Here is a 27874-nt window from a genome sequence, read left to right as displayed (position 1 = left end):
GCTGACTCTCAGGATACAAATGTGTCAGTAAGAGAGGCTGCCATTTCACCCCTTCACCGGCTGTCTCAGGAGGACTGAACACCTTGCCTGCCTTTAGCCAGAGGTTGTCTCCAGGACAGGGCAGACACTTAAGCCATACTCACTTCAAGCTTTGCCAGTTCAGGGTTTAAACACAAGACCGCACCTCAGAAAGCTGACAAATCTACTACCTCCAGCATCAGTAATGTCAGTACCATACGAGCCATGGAGGTGAACTGTGCCCCACGAGACAAATAATCTATCCAGGCAAGTAAAAAGGACAGATGGCAATCAACAGCAAGGTGAGAGATCAGTCCCCAGCATCCCCGAGCTTTCCAATGAAAGTGAGCTGCAACAGCTGTCCTGTCAGAGCTCTGAACACCCACCAGCCAGCAGCACCCTCCTGTGACACGTTCCTGCAGCTCCCAGGCATTTACTCCCCTTGAAACCCAAGAGCTGCACTTGCCCCTGCAGCAGCTCTCATGTGGCATGGACAGCCCTGGGCGTCCCCCAAACTCCCTGCAGGTGTATCTCCTCTACCTGACGTGGCCAAGGTTCGGCTGGGTGCTCCACATTTCCATCCTGAGTTTGTCTTTGTCTGGTTGTGCTTTGGGGCTGCTCAGCAGATCCAGCACATGAGAAAGATGGAACAATCACAACCAAGTATTTTCCAGAGGCAGCTTCTGTCCCACTACACCACCATTAAACCCTGCACAAAAATCATGTCCAGAAGAGGCCAGAGCAACTGAGAAAAAGTAGATAGCTGGACATACAACACGTCACCATCGGTGAACATATTTCCAGCACTAAAGGTAACGGTCTGTTTCTTTATATTCTTCTGGATCACAATGACACGCTACCTGCCATCATCTGTAATCTCTTCTTCATGCTACTCCTCCTCAGGAGGAGATAAAGTTTTGCTACAGGTAGAATAGCAGTGTTTTGGCCGCAGAAGAAGAGGTGGAACTTGCCTTTCCTAAAATTCAGGGTCCTGACTTTACTCTTTGCCTGCCTCACATCCATCAGGACTGCGAACTTCACAAGCGTGTTATGTTATCACTGCAGCCCAGGCTGCCTCCAGTCTTGATGTCACCGATTAGCTCACTTGCGTTGGTGACCATCAGGTTCAGTATTGCACCGCCCCGGTAGGGCTGTCCATTACCTGGATTAGGACATCATCCTCAATGCACTGGACTGTGTACAGCTCGCTGTGCTACTTTTCCAGCAGTTCCATGTAGGAGGCTCCTGTAACCATCAGTGCTTCAGTTCCAGTGCCTTTATCTTCAGCACCTTCTAGCGTATTGATCTGCTCCTGCTGGAGCTCTTGCTTGTGCTCTAGTCAATTCACAGACTGAGTGATTCAATTATCTGAGTAGATGGGGAAAAACAGATTTTGTATGAGAACACTTTAGTCCAGGAAAGAACACAGTAGGCTGGTTCAACTTCAGAAGATGGAAATACAGGGAGACCTAGAGAGAACAAACCTTAATTCTAAAACTGATGGGATCCTCCTACACAGGGAACAGATACAACATGAAACAACCCTTGGGGTTCTAGAAGATAAAAGGGAACTCCACAAAGAAAGAAATTTGTGTATCTAAAGTACTTCTGTCCCCAAGAACTTACAGATCTGGTGTCCTAACACTTCATAAAACTCAGAACAAATGATTAGAAAACATTGCACAAGAACTGTAAAGATTATGTTAAGCTGCTACAAAGATCAGGGTAAGGAGATCCAAATCTGAGGCTCGTTCTGCAATGTGGCAAACGTCTTGGTAGGAAATAGGGAAGCTGCTAAGAACACGTACTTTCAGATGGGGAAGGAGAAAGGATTATCAGCAGAGGCCTTGCTAACTATTTTTGTGAGAAGCATCCACCCACGCAGGAAGGTGCGGCTTCCAAACAGCGTACGATGAAAGAAAACTATGCACAATACAGTCGTATAGGATGGATGGGCCCTCTGTCAAACTACGCCAGGAAAACTTGCTCTTCACAGAGAGGCGATCTCGGCAGAGCCCTCCGATCACCTTCGCTCGGACGGCTGCTGGCTGCCCTGTTCCTCACTGCGGTGGGGGACACAGGCGGGTGTCACCTGGCAGGGGGGGCCCGGCGGGCACTCCTGCATCGGGGCAGCGTCTGCCGAGCCGCAAACCCACTGCAGATCAAAAGCAACAGACACAACCAGGGACTGCGAAGGAAGGAGCTCGTCTGGGCCGGCCTCACCGCTAAACTCAACTCAGGTGGTGTAGCGTGGAGGGTGTTGGTCTCTTCTTCCAAGTTGCAAGTGATAGGACAAGAGGAAACGGCCTCAAGTTGTACCAGGGGAGGTTCAGGTTGGATCTAGGAAAAAATTCTTCACAGAAAGTGCTGTTGGGCATTGGAACAGGCTGCCCAGGGACGTGGTGGAGTCGCCATCCCTGGGGGGGTTTAAAAGGCATTTAGACGAGGCTCTTCAGGACATGGTTTGTGCCAGAGTTGGGTTATGGTTGGACTCAATGATCCTGCGGGTCTGTTCCAACCAAAATGATGCTACGATTCTAAATCCCTCCGTCAGGAGCTTGGAAACCAGTCAAAGAAACCAAAATTCCCCCCTTTCCCACTCCCACTACACAACCACACGCAGCCATTACGAATCCCAGGCCTCTACCGACACTATCAACCCAACTCCCGATACACCACGGGAGCAACGCGCTACAGCGGGAGTTCAGCGGCACCTCCCGGGGAACAGGAGCGGAGCAACTCCCGCTCCACAGCGCCCGGCGGGACGAGGAACCGCCGGTGCCCCGGGGCCTCCCGGGAGAGTAACGGTCCCCCCACGCAGCGCCCGCCCAGGACAGCACCGGGGCCGCCGCACAAGCACAGAGCGGCGCGGGCCAGCGGCCGCTGGGACACGGAGTCCCGGAGTCCCGGAGGCTCGGTGCGCACTACACTTCCCAGGGTGCCCCGCGCGGCGCGCCGTCTCCTAGGAGACGCGGTGACGTTCGGGCGGCGTTTCCCGCCGTGCCCCGGGCGGGCTGTCAAAACTACCGTTCCCGCCGTGCCTCGCGCGGCGGGCGCATGGAGCGGCGCGTGGCGGAGCGGGTGCGCGGCGCCCTGGGTCCCCTCGGGTTCGAGGCGCACGCCTTCAAGGTACGGGCGGCACGGGGGCTGCGGCGGCGCCACCCGCGGGGGCGTCTGTCAGAGCGGCGTCACCAGCCCCGGGGGGCGGGCGGTGCGGTTCCCGCAGCCCGGCGGTGACTCCTGCCGCCGCTGCGGGGCGGCGCCGGGCCCACCGGGCGGCTCCGCGACGACTGTTCCCGGGGAGGCCCGGCCCTTCGCTCCCCCGATCAGCCCCCGCTTGCCCTCCGGCCCCCCGGCTCCAGCTGTGCCCGGGCCGGCTGTGCAGGCAGGACGAGCCGCGGTGCGAACGCGCGGCCGCCGGCGGGCGGCGCTGTGTCCCCGCCCCGCAGCCCCGCTCGGGGTGCAGCGGGGCCCCGCACGCCGCTGCTCCGAGGATTTGGGAGAACGGGGGAAATTAGCGCTGCCCTCGGAGAACGGGGGAAATCAGCGCTGCCCTCGGCGGGCTGGGGCTGGAAAGCTCCTCAGGAGCCGTGTTGCGCTGCTGCCAGCCGGGGTGAACGAGCGGGTGTAAGGTCTGCTCGGTCTGCCCGGTACAGCAGATCAAGGTTATTGCTGCGCCCTGGCACCGCCAGAGCACCAGCTGAACTGCAGGTTTGCTCGGGTCCTTTGCGTTGGTCCTGGTCTGTTAAGGTCAGGAGAGTTAAATAAAGACACATCTGGACCGACAGAGAGTAAAGTCCTCTAAGCAAGCTTAAATTTTAATCTAAATCTAGAAACACATGCATATTGAAGTGCAGGCTACCTCATTGGTTTGTAAGTGGCCTGAACACGCAGCTCTGTTCTGCCCACTGAAGGGGTCTGTCCCTTGCAGCTGAGTCAGCCGCATCCCCATCCCCTCCGGTGAACTGTCCACACTCCATTTCCACCAAAACTTAGGGGCTCCTTCTTTGCCACTCCAGAGGCAATCTGCAGTAAATCAATCTACAATATCAAATACAAGTCAATGTACAGTAATGCTGACCTTCCCTTCCTTGGGGAGTGTTGTATTTGTCACGCAAAATATTTGTATTTCCTACTATAGTCTTGATGTGACAAAGTAAAAGGGAATGAGGTGCTGAGAGGAGTGAAATCCCATAATTTGGAGAAGAATTTATCTCTGCTTTCCCAAAACACAACAGCAGAATTAGGGGCAGGACCCAGATCAAACAGGTTACAGCTACCAGAGGGAAAGCTTTTAGCGCTGTATCTCTTTCTAGATTTAATTCTCATGCAGCTAGCTCTGGTGTATTGACAGATGTAAACTGGGAAATCAGCAAACCTTAGATTCACATCTCTGTAATTTCTTGTAACATCTCAATCCAGCATCTTAAACAAGAGCCACAAAGCTGATTAAACTTTTACATCTTACTTTTGATGTAAGAATGTAAACTTAGTTTTCATTCTGTGTTTCCATATGGGCAGGTCTGGCTGCCACTGTCACCTGTGAAGTCACTTTAAGATTAATTTCACTGATACTTAGAGGTGACCAATGTTTTGCATTTTCAGGTTAAACATTAGAGTTACATTACTTGCCATATTTCTGAATGTTAGGCCTGGTCTTTAGGGCATCCCAGGAGACTGGGAGTCGTCGTAACTATAAAAGCACTGATGTTACTGTGCAGTACAGGAGTGGTGGAGCGTGGGGGAGTTCAGCCATTACCTCCTCCTGCCTGGCAGTCGCTGGTCAGAGCCCTGTCCCCTGGTTGTGTCTTCCTGCTGCCCCGCCATGATCCTTCATTTCTGGTCTGTGTTATAACACATCCAGCCCCAAAAACAAATATCAGAACATTGCTGTGTCACAATCCATATGCTACAGCTGACATGGGGATTCTAGCACTGCTGGCAGCTTCACATCCTTCATTTTCACACTCAAATGTTTCCTGCTAAAGAAACAAACCATGCAATTGCTCTCATAAGGAAAACAAGAGTACCAGTTTTTTTCTGGCCCAGGCTCAGAAAACAACCTCTAAAAGTTTTATCTGAACCAAAACATCGGATTTGCATTGGCAAGGCTGGTTGCTCATACGTCCCTCCAGGGTTCCAGGCAGAGCTGAATGCAGTAGCTGATTCTTATCTCTCACATGCAGCTCACAGTGCAGCTTCCAGAAACTGTAAATCCCAGTATGCAAAACAACCTGGTTTGAATGGAGGGCACTAGGCAGGTGGCATAGCTGGGTTGCAAATGAAGGTGGCTACACTTCTTTCCACTTTTTAAAATTCCTGCATGCCCACTGGCAAAAGAGTGGGGTCCCTGTTCTAATGCAGATTTGTTTTTCTTTGCACAGGTGGGATGGTACAATGCTGTTCTCCCGCCAGCCTTTCACCTCCCTTACCCAGATGACACACTGGCCTTTGTGGTCCTCAGCACGCCTTCAATGTTTGACAAAGCCCTTAAACCTTTTGTGAACAAAGAATGGTTGGAAATAATCAGGGATCCTGTGGATCAGTGTGTTTCTCATCATTTATCACGCATGAAGGAGGTAAGAACCTGAAATTCTTTTTACTATTGCCGTATATAACCAGGCGGGTTGAGCAACAGACAAAGCCTTCCAGGTTCCTGCCCTTGCTCTTTAAAAGAGTAAAGCATTATTCATGATGTGTAATTCTTACTAAGAGCATTAACAAGCTGTTGACTTGCTTTACTTGCATATTCTGTCTTTTTGCCATTGCAACCTGTAGCCATACAGTCATAGTTTGAAAACCCAAGGCCACAAGTGTGCTGATAGATTGCAGTAGCAGGATGTGGAAATCTGCAGGTTTCACGTGTGCCTGATTTGCTGGCATCCAGCATGTTTCTACTTGCAAATCTTCTTCCATGAGCCTCGGCTGATATTTTTTCATTTTCCCAGAAATTCCCTGACCAGAGCATAGACATAATCTTTGATTACGAGATCTTGCCAAGCCGAAAGCCCAAGTTCTTGGCGCAGACAGCTGCCCATGTTGCTGGAGCTGCGTATTACTACCAAAGGAAAGATGTGAAGCTTGATCCTTGGGGGAAAAAGGTGAGACATCTGGGAAGAACCACCAAACTGCCATCACTGAGTTGTACAGCTGTTATTTACTCACTAGCTCTTCTTGCAGGAAAATATATAAAGTCCAGACCACATATATATGCATAACATGTTTCAGACAGGAGTCAGAAGCTTCCAAGATTCTTTGGGGTGGTAGGGAGATGCATACACAGAGAAGAATATCCTGATCTGTTAAACCTACTCAGACAGAATAAACTTCAGTGTAAAAGACGACATGTTGCTTGGAGCATTATAAATACGGGGAAAAATGCACTGTGGTTAATTTGTGTGTTAGATTTTCAAAAAGGGACCTCTCCCCATTTTACAGGGTCATGCGGGGGGCACAGGAAAATGGGAATGAGATGCAATGCTTCAAGCCACATGTCCAGGAAAGAGCTTTCCTTGGTTCTCTGTAGAGCACTCCAACAGAGGGCTAGGTGCGCGAGCAGTTGGATCAAAGCCTGGTGCTTTGAACTCTGACCATTACTAGAGACAAAATGAGACATCCTGGATCCTTCTGTTTTCCTTCCAGAAGATCTACGGTGTATGTATCCATCCCAAGTATGGCGGCTGGTTTGCTATCCGGGGTCTGCTCCTGTTCCCAGATATTCAGGTACCATTCCTGGAACAGTCTGCCCCCGTTGACTGTGTGAACACAGAGGAAAAAAGAATTGAGTTGCTGGAGCAATTCAATTTCCACTGGCGGGATGGCCGCTACAGGGATATAATTGAAGTGAAGGAAAAGTATTCCGAGGAGCAAAAAACCTACTTTGCCACTCCTCCAGCAGAGAGATTCAGACTGCTGGGGCTGACAGAAGAAGCGCAGAGAAGCACGTTGCACTGACACGGCTGGGCAGAGGGCAAGAGAAGTGCAACTGAGCAGCGCCTGCTTTTCCGTGGTGCTGAGGAGGACGGCACGCGGATACAGACATGGCAAATCCAAGCAGCGTGTGCAGCGTCTCAATCCCAACGTCGGCTGCTCAGAGTAAGAGCGAGCACAACATCATAGCACCTGTGGTCTGGAGGAGGGCGGGCGCAGTCTGTTCTGAGCTGCTGCTCATTTGGTGTGTCTTTAGGGAGTCTGGTAAGATGCCAATTAGCCTTTGGCTGGGGAAAGTTCAGACACGGACAACTGGAAAACCTGTGCTGCTCATTAGAGAAGTCATTTTTGTTCTCAAGAATTTTCTTTCCAAGTGGTTTGGTTTTATTCTGGGTAAGAGTAAAATAAGTTGATTTTCAGTCGTCGTACTTCAAGGCAGATAATTTTTTAGATGTATCCAGAATTTTATTACCCTGTGTCATAACTCTCCCTAGGGAATTAAGAGTTCAGTCTTTTCAGTCTTGCCTTCCTCAGAAAGAAAATTTGCCCTGTATTCTTCACTTGCAGTGAAGGTGGCTTAATTTAATTAAAAAGATCTTTTAATGTCTTCTTAACACCCCAAAGAAAATTCTCCAGAGATTGTTTCATTGACTAGTGTGGTCCTGTACATGGAGTAGGAGTGAGGAAAACAGAGCCAACAGCAGCTGCCTCCTTCAGGGTCATTTTGAAAGGGAAAGGGACAGTACAGAGGTTACAGCTCGAGTGTGGTGTTCTCACTCAGGGTCAGCTTCTCAGAACAAGGTGACATCTTTAGGTCACTTTTAACCATTGTACACAGCAGCCGACTAAAATCTTCAGAAAGATCCTGAATACTGTCTACATGAGTGGAGTTTTTACTCAAGATAAAAAGACAATTTTACTCAAGTAAAAAGACAATTCTTATAAGCTTTTTCTAAGGTTTGTATTTAAAATATTTTTCAGTGCTGTGCCAGCACGTGCCACTCACCACACAGTTTTACTACCACCCATTCCTGTTGGACTGTCTGCATGGGGGAGATTGTAAACCTGCACACACATTAAAAACATTGCAGACACATTAAAACAATTGTATGAAGCATTGTCACGTGCAAACAAGCAGAGGAAAAGAAAAGATTCATGGCGTTCATGTTACTTACATTGCTGGATAAAACACCTTCAGACAGAAACATGACTTTTTTTTACATTACTTTATGTTGGATTTGTTCAGAGGTTACAGTGGCACTGGGTATCAGGAATGAATTTATCTCAGAGCACGTTGAGGCTCAGGCCTCATTAAAATAATATAATAAACAAAAATAATGTTTTGTGGGAGGTTTATTACTTGACTGCAGTGCAATGCTGCAAATCGCTAAGCACTTTTTCCATGATAACGTCATGATGCAGAAATACTTTTTTATGTTGTGATTTTTCATACCTTTTTGGAGATTCAAACACTAAGGTTGCCTTCAAAATAAGTCACTGCTTGATACAGTTTTCCACGGGCTATATACTAAGCAAGCATCATAAAAATTCATTATAACAAGTTTGTTTTCCTGTGAATAGAGCGGCGAGCACGTGATCGCTGGGTTTGGTCAGTGTGCTTGCTCTTACAAAAAGTCTTTGTTGCTTTCCGTGCTTTGTTCACCACATCTGACTCACTGTGATACTGGTATCTTGATTTCTAATTTAAGCAAAATAATGAAATTTGTTCAAATTCTGGCTGAAATGTTCGATTCTATGCTTCTATGTTCATTTACCTTCCAGAACTTTCCAACTGATCTGTAATTTAACAGGGACTTGAGTTAATAATATTAGTAACATACACAAAATACTGATTCTCTTAGAAGGATACATACAGAATGGAATTAGGTTTATCTTTCTAGTTACAGTTTAAAGTAAAATATTTTGCTATTTTGGAGTTTATTTCTTACCAATATTTAATTTTGTCTTAGTTAATTTATTAAACAGATTACCATAGCCATTTCATTTTTTGTAATTTATTTCTCTTCCCATGGTGTTTTGGTTAATAAAATATACTAGGTTTGTAAGTAACCCTCAGTATTGAGTATTTTTATTTAAACAGTGTAATGATTAACTTGTAGAGAGCTAAAATGCTAAAGTCAGAATCAATTACTGTGTTTTTAACACAGTGAAAATAGTGAGCTACCCAAGAGACACCAAATCCAGTATCTGAAAACAAAAGAAAAGGTTATGTTAGCAGAAGTTAGTAAACTATTATGGCAGGCTCATCTGGACGTCATAAAACATGATGAATAAGTCTAATAAATACCTTTCCCAAGTCATTTCGGCAAGATCATTTAACAGCAAGCACATGACAACACACTTCCATTTTTGATTCTGTTCTTGCAGTTACAAAAGTTCAAGGTGTCCAGCAATACATAACTGATATTTGAGGCATTTTCCCTCAATAACTTAAAAGCAACACCTCTAAGTACTGAAATTCTTATTTGCTAAAACATATTAGTGAATAGTGAGTCACAGTAAGGGCAAATTTGTGTTCTTTGTGCTTCTGGCAAAACAGTTACATCAGACAGAACCAAGTACAAATATTTAATCACATATCCATTCCTACTACAGTGATTTTAGAGTCAATTGAACTGGTTCTTACCCAGGTCATTGAGAAGCAGCTGCAGCTGGAGTTTTCTTTCCTTGCTGGTTGGAGTATAATGGTCTTTGGCTTATAAAACTGAAGTTTGAGAACCTGTTTGACCTATCTCAGCTCTTAGGACAAGACTAGACATGGTGAGGAACAGATCATTCTTGGATCCTGAGACACTGTGAAGACATTCTTCTTTTCGGCACTTGAAACGGCAAACAAGTAGTTGCAAACACTTGGATAGATTTACAGTTCAAGTATCACATTTTAAATTTTAGACAAGTAAATTTTTCACTAAATCATTATTTTTAAACATTTAACAAAGTATCTGTTTTTCTCAATAAAACCAGTAGGGTGAGTATTCAAGAGCTGAACAGTAAAAAACTAAAAAGAAAAAGAAATTGAATTCAGCTTTAGCAACAAGCTATTCAGTATATTCCAAGTTAATAAAAATGTTTTGTGGAGAATTAACAAATTTATAAATGTTTTAATGCGCATAACATAATTCATCTTCATTAAAATTTCCTTTTGTTTTACTTCATTAACCTTAAAAATATCTGAGATTTTTATTAAGATTAAAGATGTGACAGAAAGCACCAATTAAATGCAAAGCACAATCTGATCTGGTGACAAGCAGCCATCAGGATTATTGCTCAGAAAGAGAAAAGCACTTGAGAAAACACCGGTGTGTGGTTTGTTTGTTTTTTTGTTTGTTTGGTGGTCGTTATTGTTTTTACTAAAAAAAGTCTGAGTAAAGATTTCCATATTTCTAAAGCCAAGAAGTGGCAGCTACTGATCAGCACCACTGTGATTATCAGCTTATCAGTGCTCTTTGTTCAGCCCCGTGCAAAAAGCTCATTTCAAAAGTTGGCTTTGAATACTGATTTAAGCGGCAGCTGTTCCAAAGTTCCTTCTCTTAGGGGAAATGGGTTTTGCCGTTCACACAGCACAGAGCCAGCTGTACCTCTGCAACTGCAACTTTCACCAATTCATCTACCAGAATGGACAAATGTATTCTTGACACTTTTTTTGCTGTTAAGTTGGCTTCCTGTCGTATCGTGTATCCTGTGGCAGATCATCCATCACGTTTGCTTCAGAAAGCAAACAGAGCACTTCCCTTCGAGGTTGGCAAGGAGGAAACAGAAAGAAAAAGAACACAAATGTGCTTTCCTCTCTGCAACTGAAAAAAATCAGACATATTTACATTCCTTGGAAAAACATTACTTTAGATGAAAAAATGAGGTGTGGGTTTTTTTCCAGTAAAAAACACAATAATGGGAAATATGGTGGAAAAACTTAATTAAATATTTTATCATAAAATGGGCAATAAGGTATTTTAGTGGAATGTTTTAAATCCCTTCAGTAATATATCACAATCAGGAAAATGTGATGATGAGAACCCGAGTTCTCCTTTTGCAAAGGAGAACCATGACGTCTCTGTTTTAAGTCCTCTATCTGTCTAGCAAGATATATATAATTACACACTGTCATTTAATATGGAACATCAGACTGACTAAAAATTTCAGAGAATATATGTATGAAAGTGTTTGAAATGGCTACTTCCTGGAAAAAAATAAATTACATAAGTATCATTCACTAATATTACATATATAATGGATTTCTCATTTGATGTTGTTTTTGCTGGTGTTTGTACATAATTCAGTGAGCAAGCAATTTTCTTTTTAATAACTACATATGTTTTAATTCCCCCAAAACACTTCCAAAAGGACATTTTGAAAGATCATGCAATTTTATTGTGTCTTCAAAGTTTCTGGAATCCATACACCTTTACACTCACTTGCTCTGGGTTTGTTTGGTTGTTTTTTTCTCATGTAAAACAAAGCATGGGATAGAATTCCTCTAAGCAAATTAAAGCGAGGAAGAGGTGGGGGGATTTCTCAAGTTGAAAACCCCTACAGAATCTTAAATTTATGCAGAATCATTAGCTTTTCTATGAATGCATAAAACCTCTCATTCCTTTTAAAGAAATTGGCTAGCTTTAGGTTTTAATTTCATGTCATAACGCCTTTTCCAGTATTGTTCTGACTAGTCCTCCTGAATCACTGTTGCTTTAATCTTTTTTAACAGGCTCTTCTTCCAAATTATAAAAAAACTACAGCAATAAAAATGAAAAAAATCACCTTATTTTTATGAAAAGTTAATTTGATGAAACACATTAATTTTAAATTATATTAACTTTTATTAAGTGTAGATTGAAGACTTTTTTCCTCTCCTGACAAAGGATATTAATCTCATTTGCCAGCGCCAACACTTCAAAATATTTTGATGTAGAATATGGAGCATAAACCTACTGGGCTCACAGTTTCAGAGGACAGTGGCTTCATGGCTTCACATACATTCATAAATCTATGGTCAAATGGTATCTTGCACAGGAATATTCTATTAAGACACGTGTCCAATTAGATGTAAAATGATTTAAGTTTCAGGTGAAAGAGCCAAGTTTCACATTAAAATCCAAACCTATAATCACTAGGCGTGGTGAGAGGAGCTCACCACAGACACATCAGGAGCTCGGCAAACACTTCACCGCACAATGGCAAGGTGTTCTCCTGCAGCCACATAAGCGTGTGCAGCACAGATGAGCTGATCACACAGAGTCCCTTGGTTTGCACAGGCTTTGGCCTGTAAAGCCACTATGCAACATCATACTCCTATGTTGTGTGACATGCCTAAATGATGCCAACGTTACACTGACTACTTACCTGATATAAACACAGATGTGAGCACAGCCAAAGTAAAATCAGTTCCCACTGTACACTGAAGGGAAATTAATCTGTTTTGGTTTTTTTCTTTTCTACTATTAAAAATAGAAGGTAATATATTTATGGCAAAAAAGAAGACACCTGCTGTTTCTTTGATTTCCTACTTCAGTGTTCTTTTTGCGTGTGCCATTTATTTGCATCAAAAAAGACAGCGACAGCTTTAGCACACTTTCTGAACTGATATTCCAGCGTCCTGCATTCCTTCCAGTACACGCTGGACAGGGATAACTATGGCTCTGCACTAACCCAAGTTCTCCTTTTGCAAAGGAGAACCATGACATCTCTGTTTTAAGTCCTCTATCTGTCTAGCAAGATATATATAATTACACACTGTCATTTAATATGGAACATCAGACTGACTAAAAATTTCGGAGAATATATTTCATCTTTTTCACACTATTAATATGATAAACTAAATTATTTTAACATAATCCTTACATAACCATTGCTTTGATGTATAATATTACTAAAAAGTACAGTCATGGGGCTTTTGTAAACATACTTTCCTAACCAAAGTGCACCATTTTGCAATACCTGCAAGATGTAAACTACTTGCTTTTGTTCTTTGAACTGTATTGATTTGTTGGACAATCCAATAAACTATTCAAAGGTTTGATAAAAAGGCTTGAGCACTCAAGAAAATGGCACTTTCAAAATTTGGTAGTTTTTTAGAGGATTTTCCAAAACCAGTGAGAAACTAATTTTGTAACAATGTGCTAATTTGTTAAACGTTCTAAGAAAAATAATTGCTTGACAAACATCTAAAAATAAACCATTGTTAATTTTGAAATAACATACTCATAAAAGACATACAAAATCTAGTAAAGGTTAGATTCTGCACGTCACATATCAAAAGTCACCTCTGTACTTTCTGATAAACATATAATGAATAGGCTAAGTATCATGCACTGTTTTGTATTACACATACAAAGAATTCTTTTGATGCTCTTACACAAATGCTGTTCTTTGAAAACAATTACAGATACCAAAAATAAGGGAAAAAATATTGTTAATTTTAGATAATACACGAAGATCACAATGTGTAGGAGATAATTTCATTCCAGTTTTACTCAGTCTTCAGTAAGATCAGACGCATCAGTACCTAAAGCCATTGTCTGTAATGCTGCAGTGGACAGTATCTTTGCCATTAATTTTGAGGGAACATCACACCACCTGAGAGGTGATGTCAGGGCTACTTCACCACAGCTGTTCAAGTTCAGTTTCAAAGACTGACAAGAGTTTGCTTTCATTGACTACTGTTACATACAATTTGCAAGTAATACTTAATTACGTACAGTTTTAACAGTTTGGCAGATCTCACCAACCAGATAAAATCCCATATATGTTCATATTATCACATGTACTATATCTGCTTACCAGTGTGAACACCTGGTGCTGTGGAGTTCAAAAACAAGAATATAACCACATTTTTAAAAAGCCAATTTCATTATCATATTGTCAGTAGATAACTTCTCATACATTGTTTCCATTGGCACTCTGCTTTTGAGAGGAATTCAGTATCATAAATTTCTGTAAAAAGATACCAATAGATATTTAAACTGACCTAAATAATTGTTCAGGGATTATTTTAAGACTGAAACTTCATATGCTTGTAAAATGTTCTTTTGCAAAGCCAGTTATATAAACTCCCAGTAATCATAGCCATCAGCTACAAATAAAGAGAAGGGAGACACAGCAAGATATACTTCAGTTTCCTTTCATCTGGCTATTCTGAGTAAGATATTATAAAGAAATTAATGAATACAAGGTTATTTTTATAATAAGTACCCAAACTAGAAAAAAAAAAAACAAAAAAACAAAAACCAGATGTGCAATCACTCATACTTTTTTTTTTTTAAAAAAAAGGCAAACACCACATTCAAGATTCTGTCCTTTCTAAATAGCATCTGCTGTTTGCATCTTGAGGGAAAACCTCACTTAGCAGCACACGATACTGCAAGGGCTGTCAGTCTCTTCACCACAGCTGTGAACTGCTGCTGTGTTTTTACCTCGCAGGGAAATCCGGCACACAGTAATCACGAAAGCAAAACCAGCTCATGACTTTAGTGAAAATACAATGTGCATCTTGGTACATGAAAAAAAGCCCCACGCATTTCTCAATAAATGAGGGTTATAGCTATTTGAATGTCGTAAAAATTACAGCAGTCTAAGATGTCATGATACTAGGAGTGGGGTGTAAGCCCCAGGAACACTTAATGGAAATTCCAAGCTGAATCAATACCGAGTTCAAGCAAATAAATAAACCTGGAGCCTTCTTGATTTGAAGATGTTTTGCGTGTTACCCATTTTGTGTGTTATACTCTTGGAAACATTCAAACAACAGCATGGCAAACTTTCCCACAAGTGCCTCACATGGATGAAGAAATTATAAAAAAAAAAAAAAAAGTTCAATTGCATTATTTCCCACAGTCAGTCATTCGATGCAAACATGTAATACAGTTCGTAACCTGCAGGTATTTTGTTTCTTGGCTGTCTTGCATTTCCACGTTGTCATCATTCACCAGTGAGTACATTTAAATACATACTGTTAGCAGTGTCTCGGTGCACCCGCTCCGAGTGGACAGCAGCAGCCCAACTGAAATGGTTTTCTCAGTCACAGAATTTTTTCAAAATTAACAGCTATGCAAGTAGTTATCAAGATCAACCACTTTTTAAACAGGAAGATCCACACATGAACACAACTACCATGACTGGGATGTTTAAAAGGTGGCAGGTATTAAAAATGTTGGACATTAGGTATTGTTCCAAGCAGAAACAAACAATTCTGTTAGCAGCGAGAGTGAACGTCATGAACTGATAAATCTCCCTGTCAGGATTTGAGTCTCTACATGACCAGTATACAAAGGAAATTATGTATCAAACGTCACATTGGAGGAGTTGGTTAAATAAATCATAGAATCACAGAACGTTAGGGATTGGAAGGGACCTGGAAAGCTCACCCAGTGCAATCCGCCCATGGAGCAGGAACACCCAGATGAGGTTACACAGGAAGGTGTCCAGGCGGGTTGGAATGTCTGCACAGAAGGAGACTCCACAACCCCCCTGGGCAGCCTGGGCCAGGCTCTGCCACCCTCACTGAAAAGAAGTTTCTTCTCATATTTAAGTGGAACCTCCTGTGTTCCAGTTTGAGCCCATTACCCCCTGTCCTGTCACTGGTTGTCACTGAGAAGAGCCTGGCTCCGTCCTCCTGACACTCCCCCTTTCCATATTGATCCCCAGGAATGAGTCCCCCCTCAGTGTCCTCTTGTCCAGCTCCAGAGCCCCAGCTCCCTCAGCCTTTCCTCACACGGGAGATGCTCCACTCCCTGCAGCATCTTGGTGGCTGCGCTGGACTCTCTCCAGCAGTTCCCTGTCCTGCTGGAACTGAGGGGCCACAACTGGACACAATATTCCAGGTGTGGTCTCCCCAGGGCAGAGTAGAGGGGAACCTCTCTCGACCTACTAACCACCCCCCTTCTAATACACCCCAGGATGCCACTAAAGGCAATATGTATTTTTACAGGACGTTCCTTCACGCATTCCCCCCTCAGGGCAGCTCTGACCTTTCTGACGCCGTGGGCTCAGCGCCGCCGCGCGACCGGCACCGCCCCGCCCGCCGCAGCCAATCCGCGGCCTCCGCGCGCGCCGGCGGGGGCGGGAGCAGCAGCGGCCGTTGGAAAAGCGCGGGCGGCGCGGTGAGAGGGAGCCAGGAGGAGCCGCCCGCCCGCCCGCTTCTTCCTCACAGAGAAACCCTTGTCCCTACAACGAGCAGCACGCAAGAGAGTAGCTAGTAAGTCTGTTCATTCCTCTTAAATGTCTTTTTTACATTTGAAGAGTGACTACACCTGAAGGATTTGAAGGCAGCCATTCATATAATGGTGAGGGGCTAACCTTGGTCATTAGCCTAAGTCTCTTCAGTGCCCAGACTTAAAGGCCTTTATTTCCCACATTACCAGGAGTTTCCAGAATTTCATGTGGCATTATATGATGTAGTTGTTCAGTCAAAACAGGTGCAATTTTACTTCTATTTCAAAGTCACCTTTATCACACCAGAATAAAGATCCCCATTCCACAGGACTAGACCACACTAATCCTGTATCCTCCAAAGAACTGCTGTAATCCATTCTATAACATTTCAAGATTCACATAACTAGATAGAACTAAGGGAAGTTTTACATTAAGATTAGCACTGACTCCAGTCCTTTCCATTTGCCAGGAAAGCAAGTTTGATAGGCAAAGATAACTTTGTGCTCAGCCACACCAATTAGTATTCCATTCCTTAGCTTACCTTGAACCATATCCTATACATATAAATGCTCCTGTTACTTCAGCATCACCCTAGGATGTTAGCCTCATTTGTTATCTTAAAGAGAATAATAATTTGGCTTCTAAATACTAAGAAAAAGTGATGCAACTAAGCATAACTTTTGGTTATCTTCCAGAAGATCGGTGGCCCTTAAGCAAGACCCAAGGGATTAGCTATTTTGGTATTTATTGCAGTATTCAGTAGTAAAGCTGCTGCAATAAACCTATTTTTTCCAACTGCACAAGACAAGTTCACTACTCAAGGCATTCAACTTTCACTTGTGACTCATGTAAGTAGCCCTGGGCCTGAACTTTGTTATTGCTCACTTTAAGCAGGACTGAATTTGTTTACTACTTGAGAAGGTAAAGTTAGATACAAGGTCTTGGCCTTTAAGAGCTTAATCTTTACAAGTACATAAAGATCACAGGGTTGCAACTCTTATTGCTAGGCAATAACCCCTTACCCACATCCTCAGCTCTGAAGTCCAGGACTTTATTATAAGCCATCTTTAACCATGAAGCTACACAGCAGGTACAGCTCTAGTGTAACTTAAGGCTATAGTCATGTGCTTTCACTTTCACAGTATGCACATAATCATTTGAATAAAAAGATTAAAGACAAGGCTAAGCACATCTGAGTACCAGATTTAGGAATGCCACTCTTCTTTTGATCTTAACCATATGACTACAAACTAATGCATAACTGGCATATTCTCACTCCCATTCCTTGCAGTGGAAGAGACTAGGGATGAATGGTATATATTCAAGGAAGATCACTTTCCAGAAAGCCTGGTCTTCCACTCCTGTACAGTGTTTAAACTGAATGTTTGATTCCCAGAAATTCAGCATAAACAGTCATAGTTTTGACCAAAGTAGTGCAAAAATTAGTAAGCTGACACAGTGCATGAAAATATACCCAGCCTTTGTCAGGCACATCTGTACTTGATGCTATGGGCACTACAGTATTGCCTGATAGTCCAACTAATATCAAACCATGTTCCTCAACCTAATAGCAAAGTAATGAAGAGTATAAAGAGTACTTTACTACTGCAATAATGACAACTATTGGTATCTAGTGGGATCTGTAAAAGGCCTTTAGAAATTTAGGTGTCTACAGACAGCTCAATAGACAGAGCTTTCAAAAGCACAGCCTGCATTGCTTTCAAGTCTCCTGATGACTACACATTAAAAACAGTAGACGGTATGCTCTTTCAACAAGTTTAATAGAGTTACAAAAGGGTACCACTGCTCTATATGCAACACATGGCTAACCACATACACTGCATTGTCACTAAAGTCAACAGGCCTTGTGTACAGATATTGATCATTAGGATTTTCTATGAAGGTACTGTCAACAGGACAAACTTTCAAGTAAAAAAGTTACTGTTTATACCTATAACATGATCCCTTGACTCAGATGCAATGACTTGGTCAAAGTTCAGTAACTGATGCTTGCTCTTTAAGTAAGGCATACTAGTATCCACTCAGACTGAAAGTTTACTTCTGCTTGGCAAAGTACTCTTTGCTTTTCTGCACATCAGGCTTGATTGTGTCACTGCCAGGCTTCCAGCCAGCGGGGCACACTGAAATGATAAGAATTTTAAGTCTTACCAGCTGCTCCTGCAGAACATTTTATACAACATTAAAGCAAACTAGCAACTCAAAACATACACATCTTTGCAACACACAAAGTGCACTATTCAGTGTGGCATTATGTTCAGTTTATTGTACTCATTTGTTCAGTAGGTAGTAGCACTCAAGGAACAAAGTGTTTGCCCACAAACAGTTAGCCCTTTACACATGCACCCCACACCCACTCTACTTAAAAGCTTCATGGTTTGACAGCACAGTAACACCAAATCCAGCAGCCTGGGTCAGATGGCTTTACAACTACAGTACACTTCTCCCCTTCAATATGGTTAAGCCTACATTTTCCTTAGCTTTAATCAACCCTAGCTCCATTCTCCAGGGAGCAGGGGGCAAGTTAAACTGTCTCTAGTTCCCCTGTATGGCCAACAAAAGGTCACCAAGATGCCGAAGTTGCATGACCTCAAAATTGCTGTGAGTCCCAAGATGCATTTTTGGACAGTCTTCCTTGTCTACAGCCATGCAAGACTTAACGCATGGTTCACACCAGACTGGCAATTTTAGCTATAGTATTCTTAGCTTCTGAGTGTTGCTACACACTTAATTCTGGTCTATCCTGGTTTAGATGAGACCTCAGTCCTAGTTCTGAAAAAAAAGCTTTTGCCAGCTTTTGACTACTCCAGGTCATAATAAACCCCAAAAGGCTTCATTTGCATGACATGTGACTGCTCCATCATCAACTATGAGGGATGTCTCCTCAGTTGACAGAGGATGGCATACAAGTTCAGAAACATTGGCTCTCTTCAGGCCATAGCATAGCCACAATAGCAGCTTGTTTTAATAAAATCTCCCATTGATTTACCAGTTCTGAAGCAAGTTAAGACATACCAGCAGCAACACCTGTCACTAGTTAATCACAGCTCGAGACGAATACATTTGGCAATTTGAGTTTCCATAACCTGGTTCAAACATTTAATCTGCTGTGCTTTTTTGGTAACTCTGCAGAAAAGCTACCAGCCTCAGGCACTTTGTATAACTCTTGAACTATGGGCAAAGAGACTCATTTTCCCCTCACTACACCTGGACACACAGCTCAGTGGGCTTTCTAGGAATTTAAATGCTCAGAACATTTGTACTGATGGTCTCAGTCTACCAAATCAGAGCAGAGTCTAAATTATGTTGGACCTTGCAGGATAAATTATTACATGTTCTTGATTAGTATTTTGTATGACTAATTGAGAGAGACAAGTGTTATATGCTTGACAAGACATCCAGCACCAAATTGGTTTAAGTGATATTTCAGCATTAACAAGTACTCAATGGACCATTAACTGGAATAAAATATATACTGTGGTGTTCTTCAACAAGCAGCTTTACATAACTGTGCCTCTTGAATGCAGGGGGTTATCTGCTGTGCACAGATCTATACACATACTCAGTATCTTTCAGTAAATCTCAGTTTAACCTGCCTAGTTAATACTGTTCTCTAGAGAAACATTTAAGATCAGAAAGAGGAAGAACTCTTACCTTCTCCATGTTTATCTGTAAACTGGAAAGCCTGGACAAGTCTGAGGGTCTCATCAACAGAACGGCCAACAGGAAGATCATTGATTGTTATCTGCCTCAAGATCCCCTTCTCATCAATGATGAACAGACCCCTTTTAATAAAAAAGAAAAAAGGCAAACAGCCTTGAAGTTAAACACAACTTTTGAAAGACAGTGAGTTTCAAAAACTCAGGTTCAGTACTCTATTACAGCACTAAATTGTGTCATCTAGTATTACTAATCTCTTCTCAAAACCAAATACCTTCAGTGTGTAGACGGCACTAAAATATTAGCAGCTGAAAGCCTAACATTCAGCAGAAACTAGGAGGGGCAGAAGAGGAAGTCAAAACACTAATGCAGAAAAGCAACACTTCCCATTTAAAGAAGACAGTAGTAGAAAACCAAATTGGAAGACAAACCTAAGGAAAAGGGGAATTGAAGGAGAGACACTCTTACATTCAAAGAAAAACTACACACATTGTTCTCCAGAAAAAAACCACAACACACACATGACCACAACCCAGCAATGGCTCATCAGTTAGTCCTCCAAACTTACATTAAGAATTCACAGAAGTTCAGCTCCCTCAGCAACTTTAACCCTGAACAGCTGATTAAAAGCTAAAGCTTGGGTTATAATTCACATCTGTACTTTAAGCACTAGATACCTGTAATCACTTTTATGACTATGTAGGTCTCGCACTACCTGCCTGCACAATGCAGGAGTCACATGCAGGTGAGCTGCTGCAAACATTGGTAATCAAGGGAAGCAGCAGGCATTTATCTAGTTACCAAAACCATGAGAAGTCTAAACCCTAAAGAGAACCAAGTAGCATCTCCCCTTGTAGGAATGTTTGACAGCTTGAGGCAGTTTACATCTAAATAGCTACTAGTCAGCAGGTGTTCAAGTATATGCAAGCTCTGCATTCACCTGACATGCCCCATGTATTGCAACATAAGACTTAACAGCAAGTTCACCTTCTTGCATATTACCTGTATGCAATGCCTTCATCCTCTTTAAGTACTCCATATTCTCTGGCAATGGCACGTTTTGTGTCAGAAACCAATGGGATTTTCATAGTACCCAAACCACCTTGTTTCTTAGGAGTGTTGATCCTAAAAGTAGAAGCTTAAATGTTAAAAAGATTGATAGTTCAGAACACAGTATAAGATCAACAGAAGCTGATCCTTTCTGCAATATTGCACTCAGTCTGCCATGAGGCAACAAAGAACTGAACACTATGCTCAGGTGTGTTCAGAAGCACCTGGCACTACCAATACTTCAAGTGCCTTCATTTCATACTTAAGTGGTAAGGTTTGAATATAATCAAGATTCACTTCCTGCAATAACTGAAGACAGGCACAACATTTTATTAGGTTAAAAGGCTGATTCTTACCAGGCAAGGTGACAAAAGTGAGAATCAACAGAAGCTCCAATTACTTCACAGTTAATTTTCTTGAATTCATCAGCTCTGTCACTGTATGCAATAATTTCAGTGGGACAGACAAAAGTGAAGTCCAGGGGGTAGAAGAAGAACACAACATATTTTCCTGGAAAAGCAGTATAACCAGTTACATCTCTTACCTTTATAAGAGCTGTCATATTCAATGTCAACCATACAAATACTGATAGAGGAGAAAGGGCTTGATACAACAGTACCTTTAAAAATTAAACGGCAAACTACTGATGCCTCTATTTTAAGACTTGCTATACAGATGGCAAGCCCATAAAGCACCTAAGGAATTTGCACTTCAGCCAAATACCATCTACACAACTCTTCAAGGCTACTCTGCAGCTAATAATGCAGAACCCCAACCAACTTTAGTCTCCAACAGTCAAATTTGACAGACTGGCCCAGAGTTCATCTGGTGCCTACAATAGTAGTCAACCATAGGGTCTTCTAACAGAGTACAGAAATGCCCCAGGTCTGAAGGCTACAAGCCAATGAAACCCTTTAATTGAGGGTGACCAGTCACCCTACTCACTGTGCTCATGCAGGTTGAGCACAACAACTTCCAGTTAAAAATGTCTTTCTAAAGCCATCCACATCAGTACTTGAATACTTCGGGGTTTCCCTTTGACTTCAGTAAGCTTTTTTGGCTAGGCAAACATTCTGCCAGTACTCTAGAAAAACACATCATTGATTAGGGAAAGAAATCTACTTTCCATTAACAGAAAGCCTAATAGATACGATTTTGCTGTTCCACATAGTACTTCTGTTATGCTCCATCAGTCACCTAATATGACAAACAGGACAAGTAAACCTGATCCAAAATTACAGCTTAGATGAGTTTTATGCTAATTAGAAACAATTACCACAGCTAGGACATTCAGCTATGCTGCTAACAGCTTCCCAAGCATGCTCCAGCCATCACTAAGAACCACTGCATGAGTTGTATACTTCAGCCTACTCCCCAGTGGTCACTCTTACTTCAAAACTGAACCAAGAGTTATCCTTAGACGCCCTCCACTCCTGCATATGGCCAGATTGTATCTGTGTAATTAAACAAGCACATAAGCTTACCTTTATAGTCAGAGAGTTTGATGTCTTTGAATTGTCCATCTGGCATTACAGCCGTGGCAGTAAAATCAGGGGCTGGTTTTCCAATGAAAGCCTTTCCTGAAGACATCTTGATTTAATCTAGATAAAGAGTTAATAAAAATAGTTTATACATAGTACATTTGCACCAGAAAGTAAACATTCATTCAAAGCACCTTATGAATTTGGATTGAAAACCAAACAGTTTATCAGCACTTAATCTTGCAACACAAGGCTTAAGAGTGAAATTAGTTTTAGCTTTGTCACCTAGGTAGTTCAGTCCAAAACACTACAGTTTTTTCTCCTGAAGAAGCAACACAATAAGATGCAGTTCAATAACCACAGCCTAGATATCCAGACCACGCCACTAGATAGATTGCAAGCACTTCAAGATCTATGGCTTACTAGTCTCCTAATGATACAGTAATGGTTATTTTTGAACAGCATCAGCTCATCAGTCTGGATAAGGGAGAGCCTTCTTGAGTTTTAGCAGTATGTAGTAAGTATTCTAGTTCCACTTGGTGGATGAGTTAGAAAGTATGGGATTTAGAATTTTTGATAAGGAGACCCTTATTCAAGTTTGAGGGAATGTGAGACCTCAAAACTTTATCCTCCTGTTGATTCCAGAAAAGACCTTTTATCAGTCTCTGAAGAACAGTGCTCTGGAGTAACTACACTTTAGCCTTTCAAACAATTAAACCTTGTTTTATTTGGAACTAGAAAGATTCATGGTATACATGAGAATAGCATTCAATGTTAGCAATTAAAATTTCACCAAGTCTTAAACCTGTCGTGGGCAAACAACCTGGCTGTACAAGTCTACTCAAGAGGAGTAAGAGGATACACAAGGACAAGAGAACTCTGCTTCTGGCTGTCTGCCCTAGAAGGCCAGTCATTCATAATACACCCTGTACAGTAGTTTTGCTGTGTCTGGGAATGCAGTTTATAACTTCAGAATTCCACTTATTTCCAGAGTAATCTTTCAAATAAGTAACTTTATGAACCTTGTTTCTTCAACTCAAAGTCTTCTTAAAAGTGATTTCATTGAAGTCACTCTATACACTGCTACAAGCACTAGCTGCCTTGGAGAGAAAAAGCCACACCTCTGAAAGGTTAGTATGAGTCTCATGTTGCTAAGGAAAGCTGAGATTCAAGAATTCTTTCAAGTCCTGTCCGCAAGGACTAAGTACATTCTAAAAAAAGGTCGCAAGCGCCTTGTTTCTTGGCTCATTCCCCCTTCCCAGCCAATTTCTTCCTGGAGAACTAACCCAGAAGTCAAACGTTTACCCTTCGATTTCTTCCGGGAAAGCTAGGCCAGAAGTCATAAACAATTATCCTTCAATCCAACTTTAATCAGTTTAGAGTCATTTCAGTAAGTTTTGCTTTTGAAAGTTTACAGCAAGCAATCATCTACCTCTCAGTTTTCATTTTAGAAGTGCCAACCTGTTCAGTGTTTCTAACTGCCTCTGCAAAAAAGCTCTTTATCCCCATGTTCATCCAAGGGTTTAATCCTCAACCACGGCAGACTGGGAAGGAGTGAGGGCAGCCAGAACTTGTGGGTGTCCAGAGCACCACACTCAAACAGTCCAGCAGGAAGTCAGTCATCGCTCTGCCAAGCACCACATATTGCCATGAACACAGGTGCAATTCTGAAACTGCAATTCTATTAGAGGGATGGGGGACAGCCATCGCACAATATTAATTAAGACGCCTTCACCTAGTGAGCTTTCTCATAAGCAATAGCTGTTTTGTCTGGAGTGCATGACCCCACATTTTGCAGCTGAACTGCATTCTTTTCCATTACTCAAGCTCAAGGTCACCCTTTTGCTCAGTAGTATGCCAACCTGCCTATATTTGTGCCATCAGAAATGCCCTAGAGTATTTTACTAGGTATTCAATGTCAAATAAAAGCTGCCAGACTGTTCTTTGATACTTCCCCTTTTTAAACTACAAGTTATTGCCCCCTTTTTGGGCAACATAAAAATCCTCAGCGTTTGCAGATTTAGTTGCCATGTACTGCAGGAGAGCCATCTGCTTTCCTTGGAGCACCTACTGCGACCTGTCAACACTTCTGTTTTCCATACAGGGCTAAGATGCATTCTCACGTGTTCTGCTTGGATTTTTAGCCACAGCATTTCCTAACGGCAGAGGAACAGACCACAGACTCGGTGTGTTATTTCCGTTCATTCTAGAGGAAAGGAGAACGGACACCGCAAATCAAGTACACCTGAATCAGGCCAGAGTATCTTTCTGTTGCTCATAGCCGCACACAGCCTCAAATTATCTTCAAATTACAAGTATAATAAGCCAGACCTGCGCTCTTTAACTAGTAATTCATACCTTTAGGATATCTTGAACAAAAGTGAAAGGCCATTTCAAATCACACCAGCCTTCCACTTCAGACTATCACAAAAATGCGGTTAAGCTACTGAACTGCGGTCAGAAAAGCGCAATACTGCCACAGATCTCCTCGCTTGGCGTACACCGCAGCCAGGTACACACAGACCACGAAATTCGTTTTGCTGAAAAAAAAAAACTCTAAAGCGAGATCAAAGCGTTCACTTGGGCAATTCCGCTGCTCTGCGACACGGGACACCCCCCCCCTTGCGTGCGCCCACCAAGCTGAAACCAGCACTTTTTCTTTTTAAGGGCTTAGAAGCGAGAGGCCGACACGCCCGCTGGTCTCACAGCGCTGGGCCGGAGCCTCCAGCCCAGCAGGGCGGGGGAAAGGCCGCTCGGCTCCCGGCGGGCGCTGCAGCCCGGCTGCGCGGCCCCCTCCCCGGGGATCGCCCCGCGGCTCCTCCCCGTGCAGCGCAACGGCCAGAGCTGATAAAGGCGGGCGCGTAGGCAAGAGGGATCTGCACCCTACCCCGCCAAAAAACAAACAAAAAATCACAAAGAAAAATAAAAGCAAAAACTAAATGAGAGAAGAAAGCGGCAGCCCCCGCACAGAGCGCCTTAAGCGGCAGCATGCAGAAAGCAAGAGCTCGTTCTGCGCGCTTCTCTTAAGAGCCCATCCGCACAAACAAAAAGGCAAAACAAACAATAAAATAGCATCGTGCAAAAGCCCAGCTGAACATTGCCCCAGACACCTAGCGGCAAAGCGCACACCCGCGCAGCTTCCGCGGCCCCCGGCGGCCATGGCCGCCATCGGCCCCAAACTTACACAAAGAGCCGACAGAAACCACCACTGCAGCACCGCGACGAGCGAACTGCGGCAGCCCCCGCCGCGCCGCCGCTTTATACCCGCCCGATCTCGCGAGGAGACGCGCCCGCCCCGCCGCTGCAAGGGCAGCATGACTTGGCAGATTCGCGGCGCTCCCCCGGGGGGTGCTCGATAGCGGGCTGGCGGCGCCTTATCTGAGCGGGGACACGGCCCCCGGCTGTTGGAAGCAGCAAAAGAATTTGAATAAATGGAGCTAATTCTCCGGATGGTGTCCTGGGAGGTGCGATGGAAATAGCCAGTGTAATGGTTGTAAGCAATTCGTAGGAAGATGATTCAGATGGCTTATAGTAGAATAAATTACTTTTTAAATGCCTTTATATAAGAAAGCTATAATTATTAGAAATCATCAAAGAGACCGAGGGTACAGGATTTTGAGGGAAAGTACGTGATGACTGGCCTGTTAGGGGAATGGGAGTTGGCCATTCAATATAAAAAAACCATCAGGCCTTCAGACTTACGCAAAATGCATTCACAGTGTTACACAGGTGTGGGGTCAAATCTTTAGCCCTGCATCACCAACTTCCTCCTCAACCTGATACTAATTCTCAAGGCTTTAACTGACTCTTTTCCATCAATGGGAAGACTAATCCAAGCTATGCAAGTCAGCAAAAAGGCTGAAAAGTAAATTCAGACTAACTCTGAGCTTTCAGGGGTGGGATGGAAGTTCTTGGAAGACCGAATCCTCACTTTGGACAGTTTTGCATCATTCTCAGAGCAAAGCTGCTCTGAGGGACATTTAGTCTGAGTGAATCATTTTAAACATTGTGTTTGGATCCAGAATTAATTTGAAGTAGTCCTTGTACTTTCTGAGGACCAAGCCCTGAATTTAAATAGAAAAGTTGTATTAAATGATGAGTACTAAAGACCATTAAGGACGTATCAATGACAAAACTGCTTGCTTTAATCAAAGTGATAGATTTGTTTTCCAGCTGATTTTTACTCATCTGTTTGGCAGTTTACAGTTGTGTTTCTTACACCTGTTAAAACTTGATTATAAATTGTAACCAGGAGAAATCTACAAAGGGTTAACAGACTTCAAATATTTATAATCTATATCCCTGTGTAGTGTTGCTGGGTGACCATACCCATGTGATGATTCACCCAAGAGATGACTGGTTTCAATACCAGATGAAATTACTCCTTAAATAATAAAAGCAAAATAACATGTAAAAAAAACTCCACCTGCACTCATCTTAATGCAAATAATTTATCTACTGCTGTTTCTGTTGTTACAGCATGCTTCATCTTTTACAGAAAAAAAAAAGTTTGTTATGTTCTTAACATCAATGTTGTAACAATAATAGAGGTCAATGAACTGAGACATGTATATAGCAACCCATCAATTCAGGCCATGAACCTGTGAACAGATTGACCCCTGAAAGGTCAGGCAGTGCTAATTAAAACCTCTAGAACAATGTAGTCTTACTGCAACTCTGGCATGCTTACCAATGGACAAAACAGTAATCACTTTCTCATGGTTTCAGACTCCTTTAGTGCTTGTTATGCCCATTTCTCACACTTTTAACATGCATAATATGCTCATTTTGCAGAGCTACCACAGTTTGTTCCGGGTTTGTGTCTTAAGGATTGCATTTGCATTCATATGTCCATGGCCTCATTATTTTTGATCAGTTTCCAAGCCAGTCTTTTCCAAACATCAATTTCTGGAGGTTTTGGAGTGATCAATTGTCAGGGCCACTCCTTGTTCAGTGAGCAGATGGATTTGTGCAGCCTTCTAAAAAAATCTTTAGATGTAAGATGCTATTTAGATTAAAAATAAAAAAATCCAAGAAAGAAGGGGCATGTCTACCCAAGCAGGTGCTGGAAGGACAGAGTTCTCCCCACACTCTGTTCTTCATACAGGGGATTAGCCATGGTGTAGTCTTCTGCTCAAATAGCTGCCAGACAGGATCAGCTTGTAGCTGATCAACATGGAGCATCAGAAGCCCCAGTGCCGGCCTCTCTGCACCCACCCGTACAGCTATGGCCACAACACGTATTTTACATATGGACAAAGAGGAGCTGGCTGGACCTGCAGTGCCAGAGCACTGAACTACCTGAAGATTTCCAAACTGGTACATCCAATTTTACATTTATCATTTTGATCACAGCATCTCCCATATGTCTTGCTTGGGAAGGAGTCCCTGACATGAAAAACAAAAGCCCCACTCTGTGGGGCAAAGAAATGGGTGTTACTTCAGAATACTGCCACACATTTGGGTTTCCGTGCATTTTGTTGGAAGATAATTGAGGGGTTTATGCACATATCCAGGACTTCTAGTGCAAGGTGAACCTGGTCAGGGCAGTA

General features: G+C 42.9%; 2 protein-coding genes across 3 annotated transcripts in view; one reads left to right on the top strand and one right to left on the bottom strand.

Moving 5' to 3' along the window:
• The first annotated feature begins 2930 nt into the window (after window positions 1–2930).
• On the top strand, window positions 2931–11374 carry MMACHC (metabolism of cobalamin associated C). Its single transcript, XM_082054676.1, has 4 exons — window positions 2931–3147; window positions 5403–5597; window positions 5967–6119; window positions 6661–11374. The coding sequence occupies exons 1-4, from the start codon at window positions 3076–3078 to the stop codon at window positions 6970–6972; spliced, it is 732 nt and encodes a 243-aa protein (XP_081910802.1). The 5' UTR covers window positions 2931–3075; the 3' UTR covers window positions 6973–11374.
• A 6501-nt stretch (window positions 11375–17875) lies between these two features.
• PRDX1 (peroxiredoxin 1) overlaps window positions 17876–27874 on the bottom strand; it is a 350258-nt gene continuing 340259 nt past the window's right edge. Inside the window, exons 1-6 of one of the 2 annotated variants that reach the window (XM_082053887.1) lie at window positions 25507–25618; window positions 22326–22442; window positions 21198–21351; window positions 20794–20916; window positions 19786–19916; window positions 17876–18254 (exon numbers count right to left, since the gene is read on the bottom strand). In XM_082053887.1, coding sequence (XP_081910013.1) covers window positions 18169–18254; window positions 19786–19916; window positions 20794–20916; window positions 21198–21351; window positions 22326–22431 — 600 coding nt within the window. In that variant the 5' untranslated portion in view covers window positions 22432–22442; window positions 25507–25618 and the 3' untranslated portion in view covers window positions 17876–18168. Of the gene's footprint in view, window positions 18255–19785; window positions 19917–20793; window positions 20917–21197; window positions 21352–22325; window positions 22443–25506; window positions 25619–27874 lie in introns of those variants that run through there. The other variant, XM_082053888.1, reaches the window with a different exon arrangement.

The sequence above is a fragment of the Streptopelia decaocto genome (assembly GCF_964273445.1).
Source record: "Streptopelia decaocto genome assembly, chromosome: 5".
NCBI classification, from domain to species: Eukaryota; Metazoa; Chordata; class Aves; order Columbiformes; family Columbidae; genus Streptopelia; species Streptopelia decaocto.
Note: the sequence above shows the minus strand (reverse complement) of the source record. Positions and strands in the feature narration are given on the sequence as shown.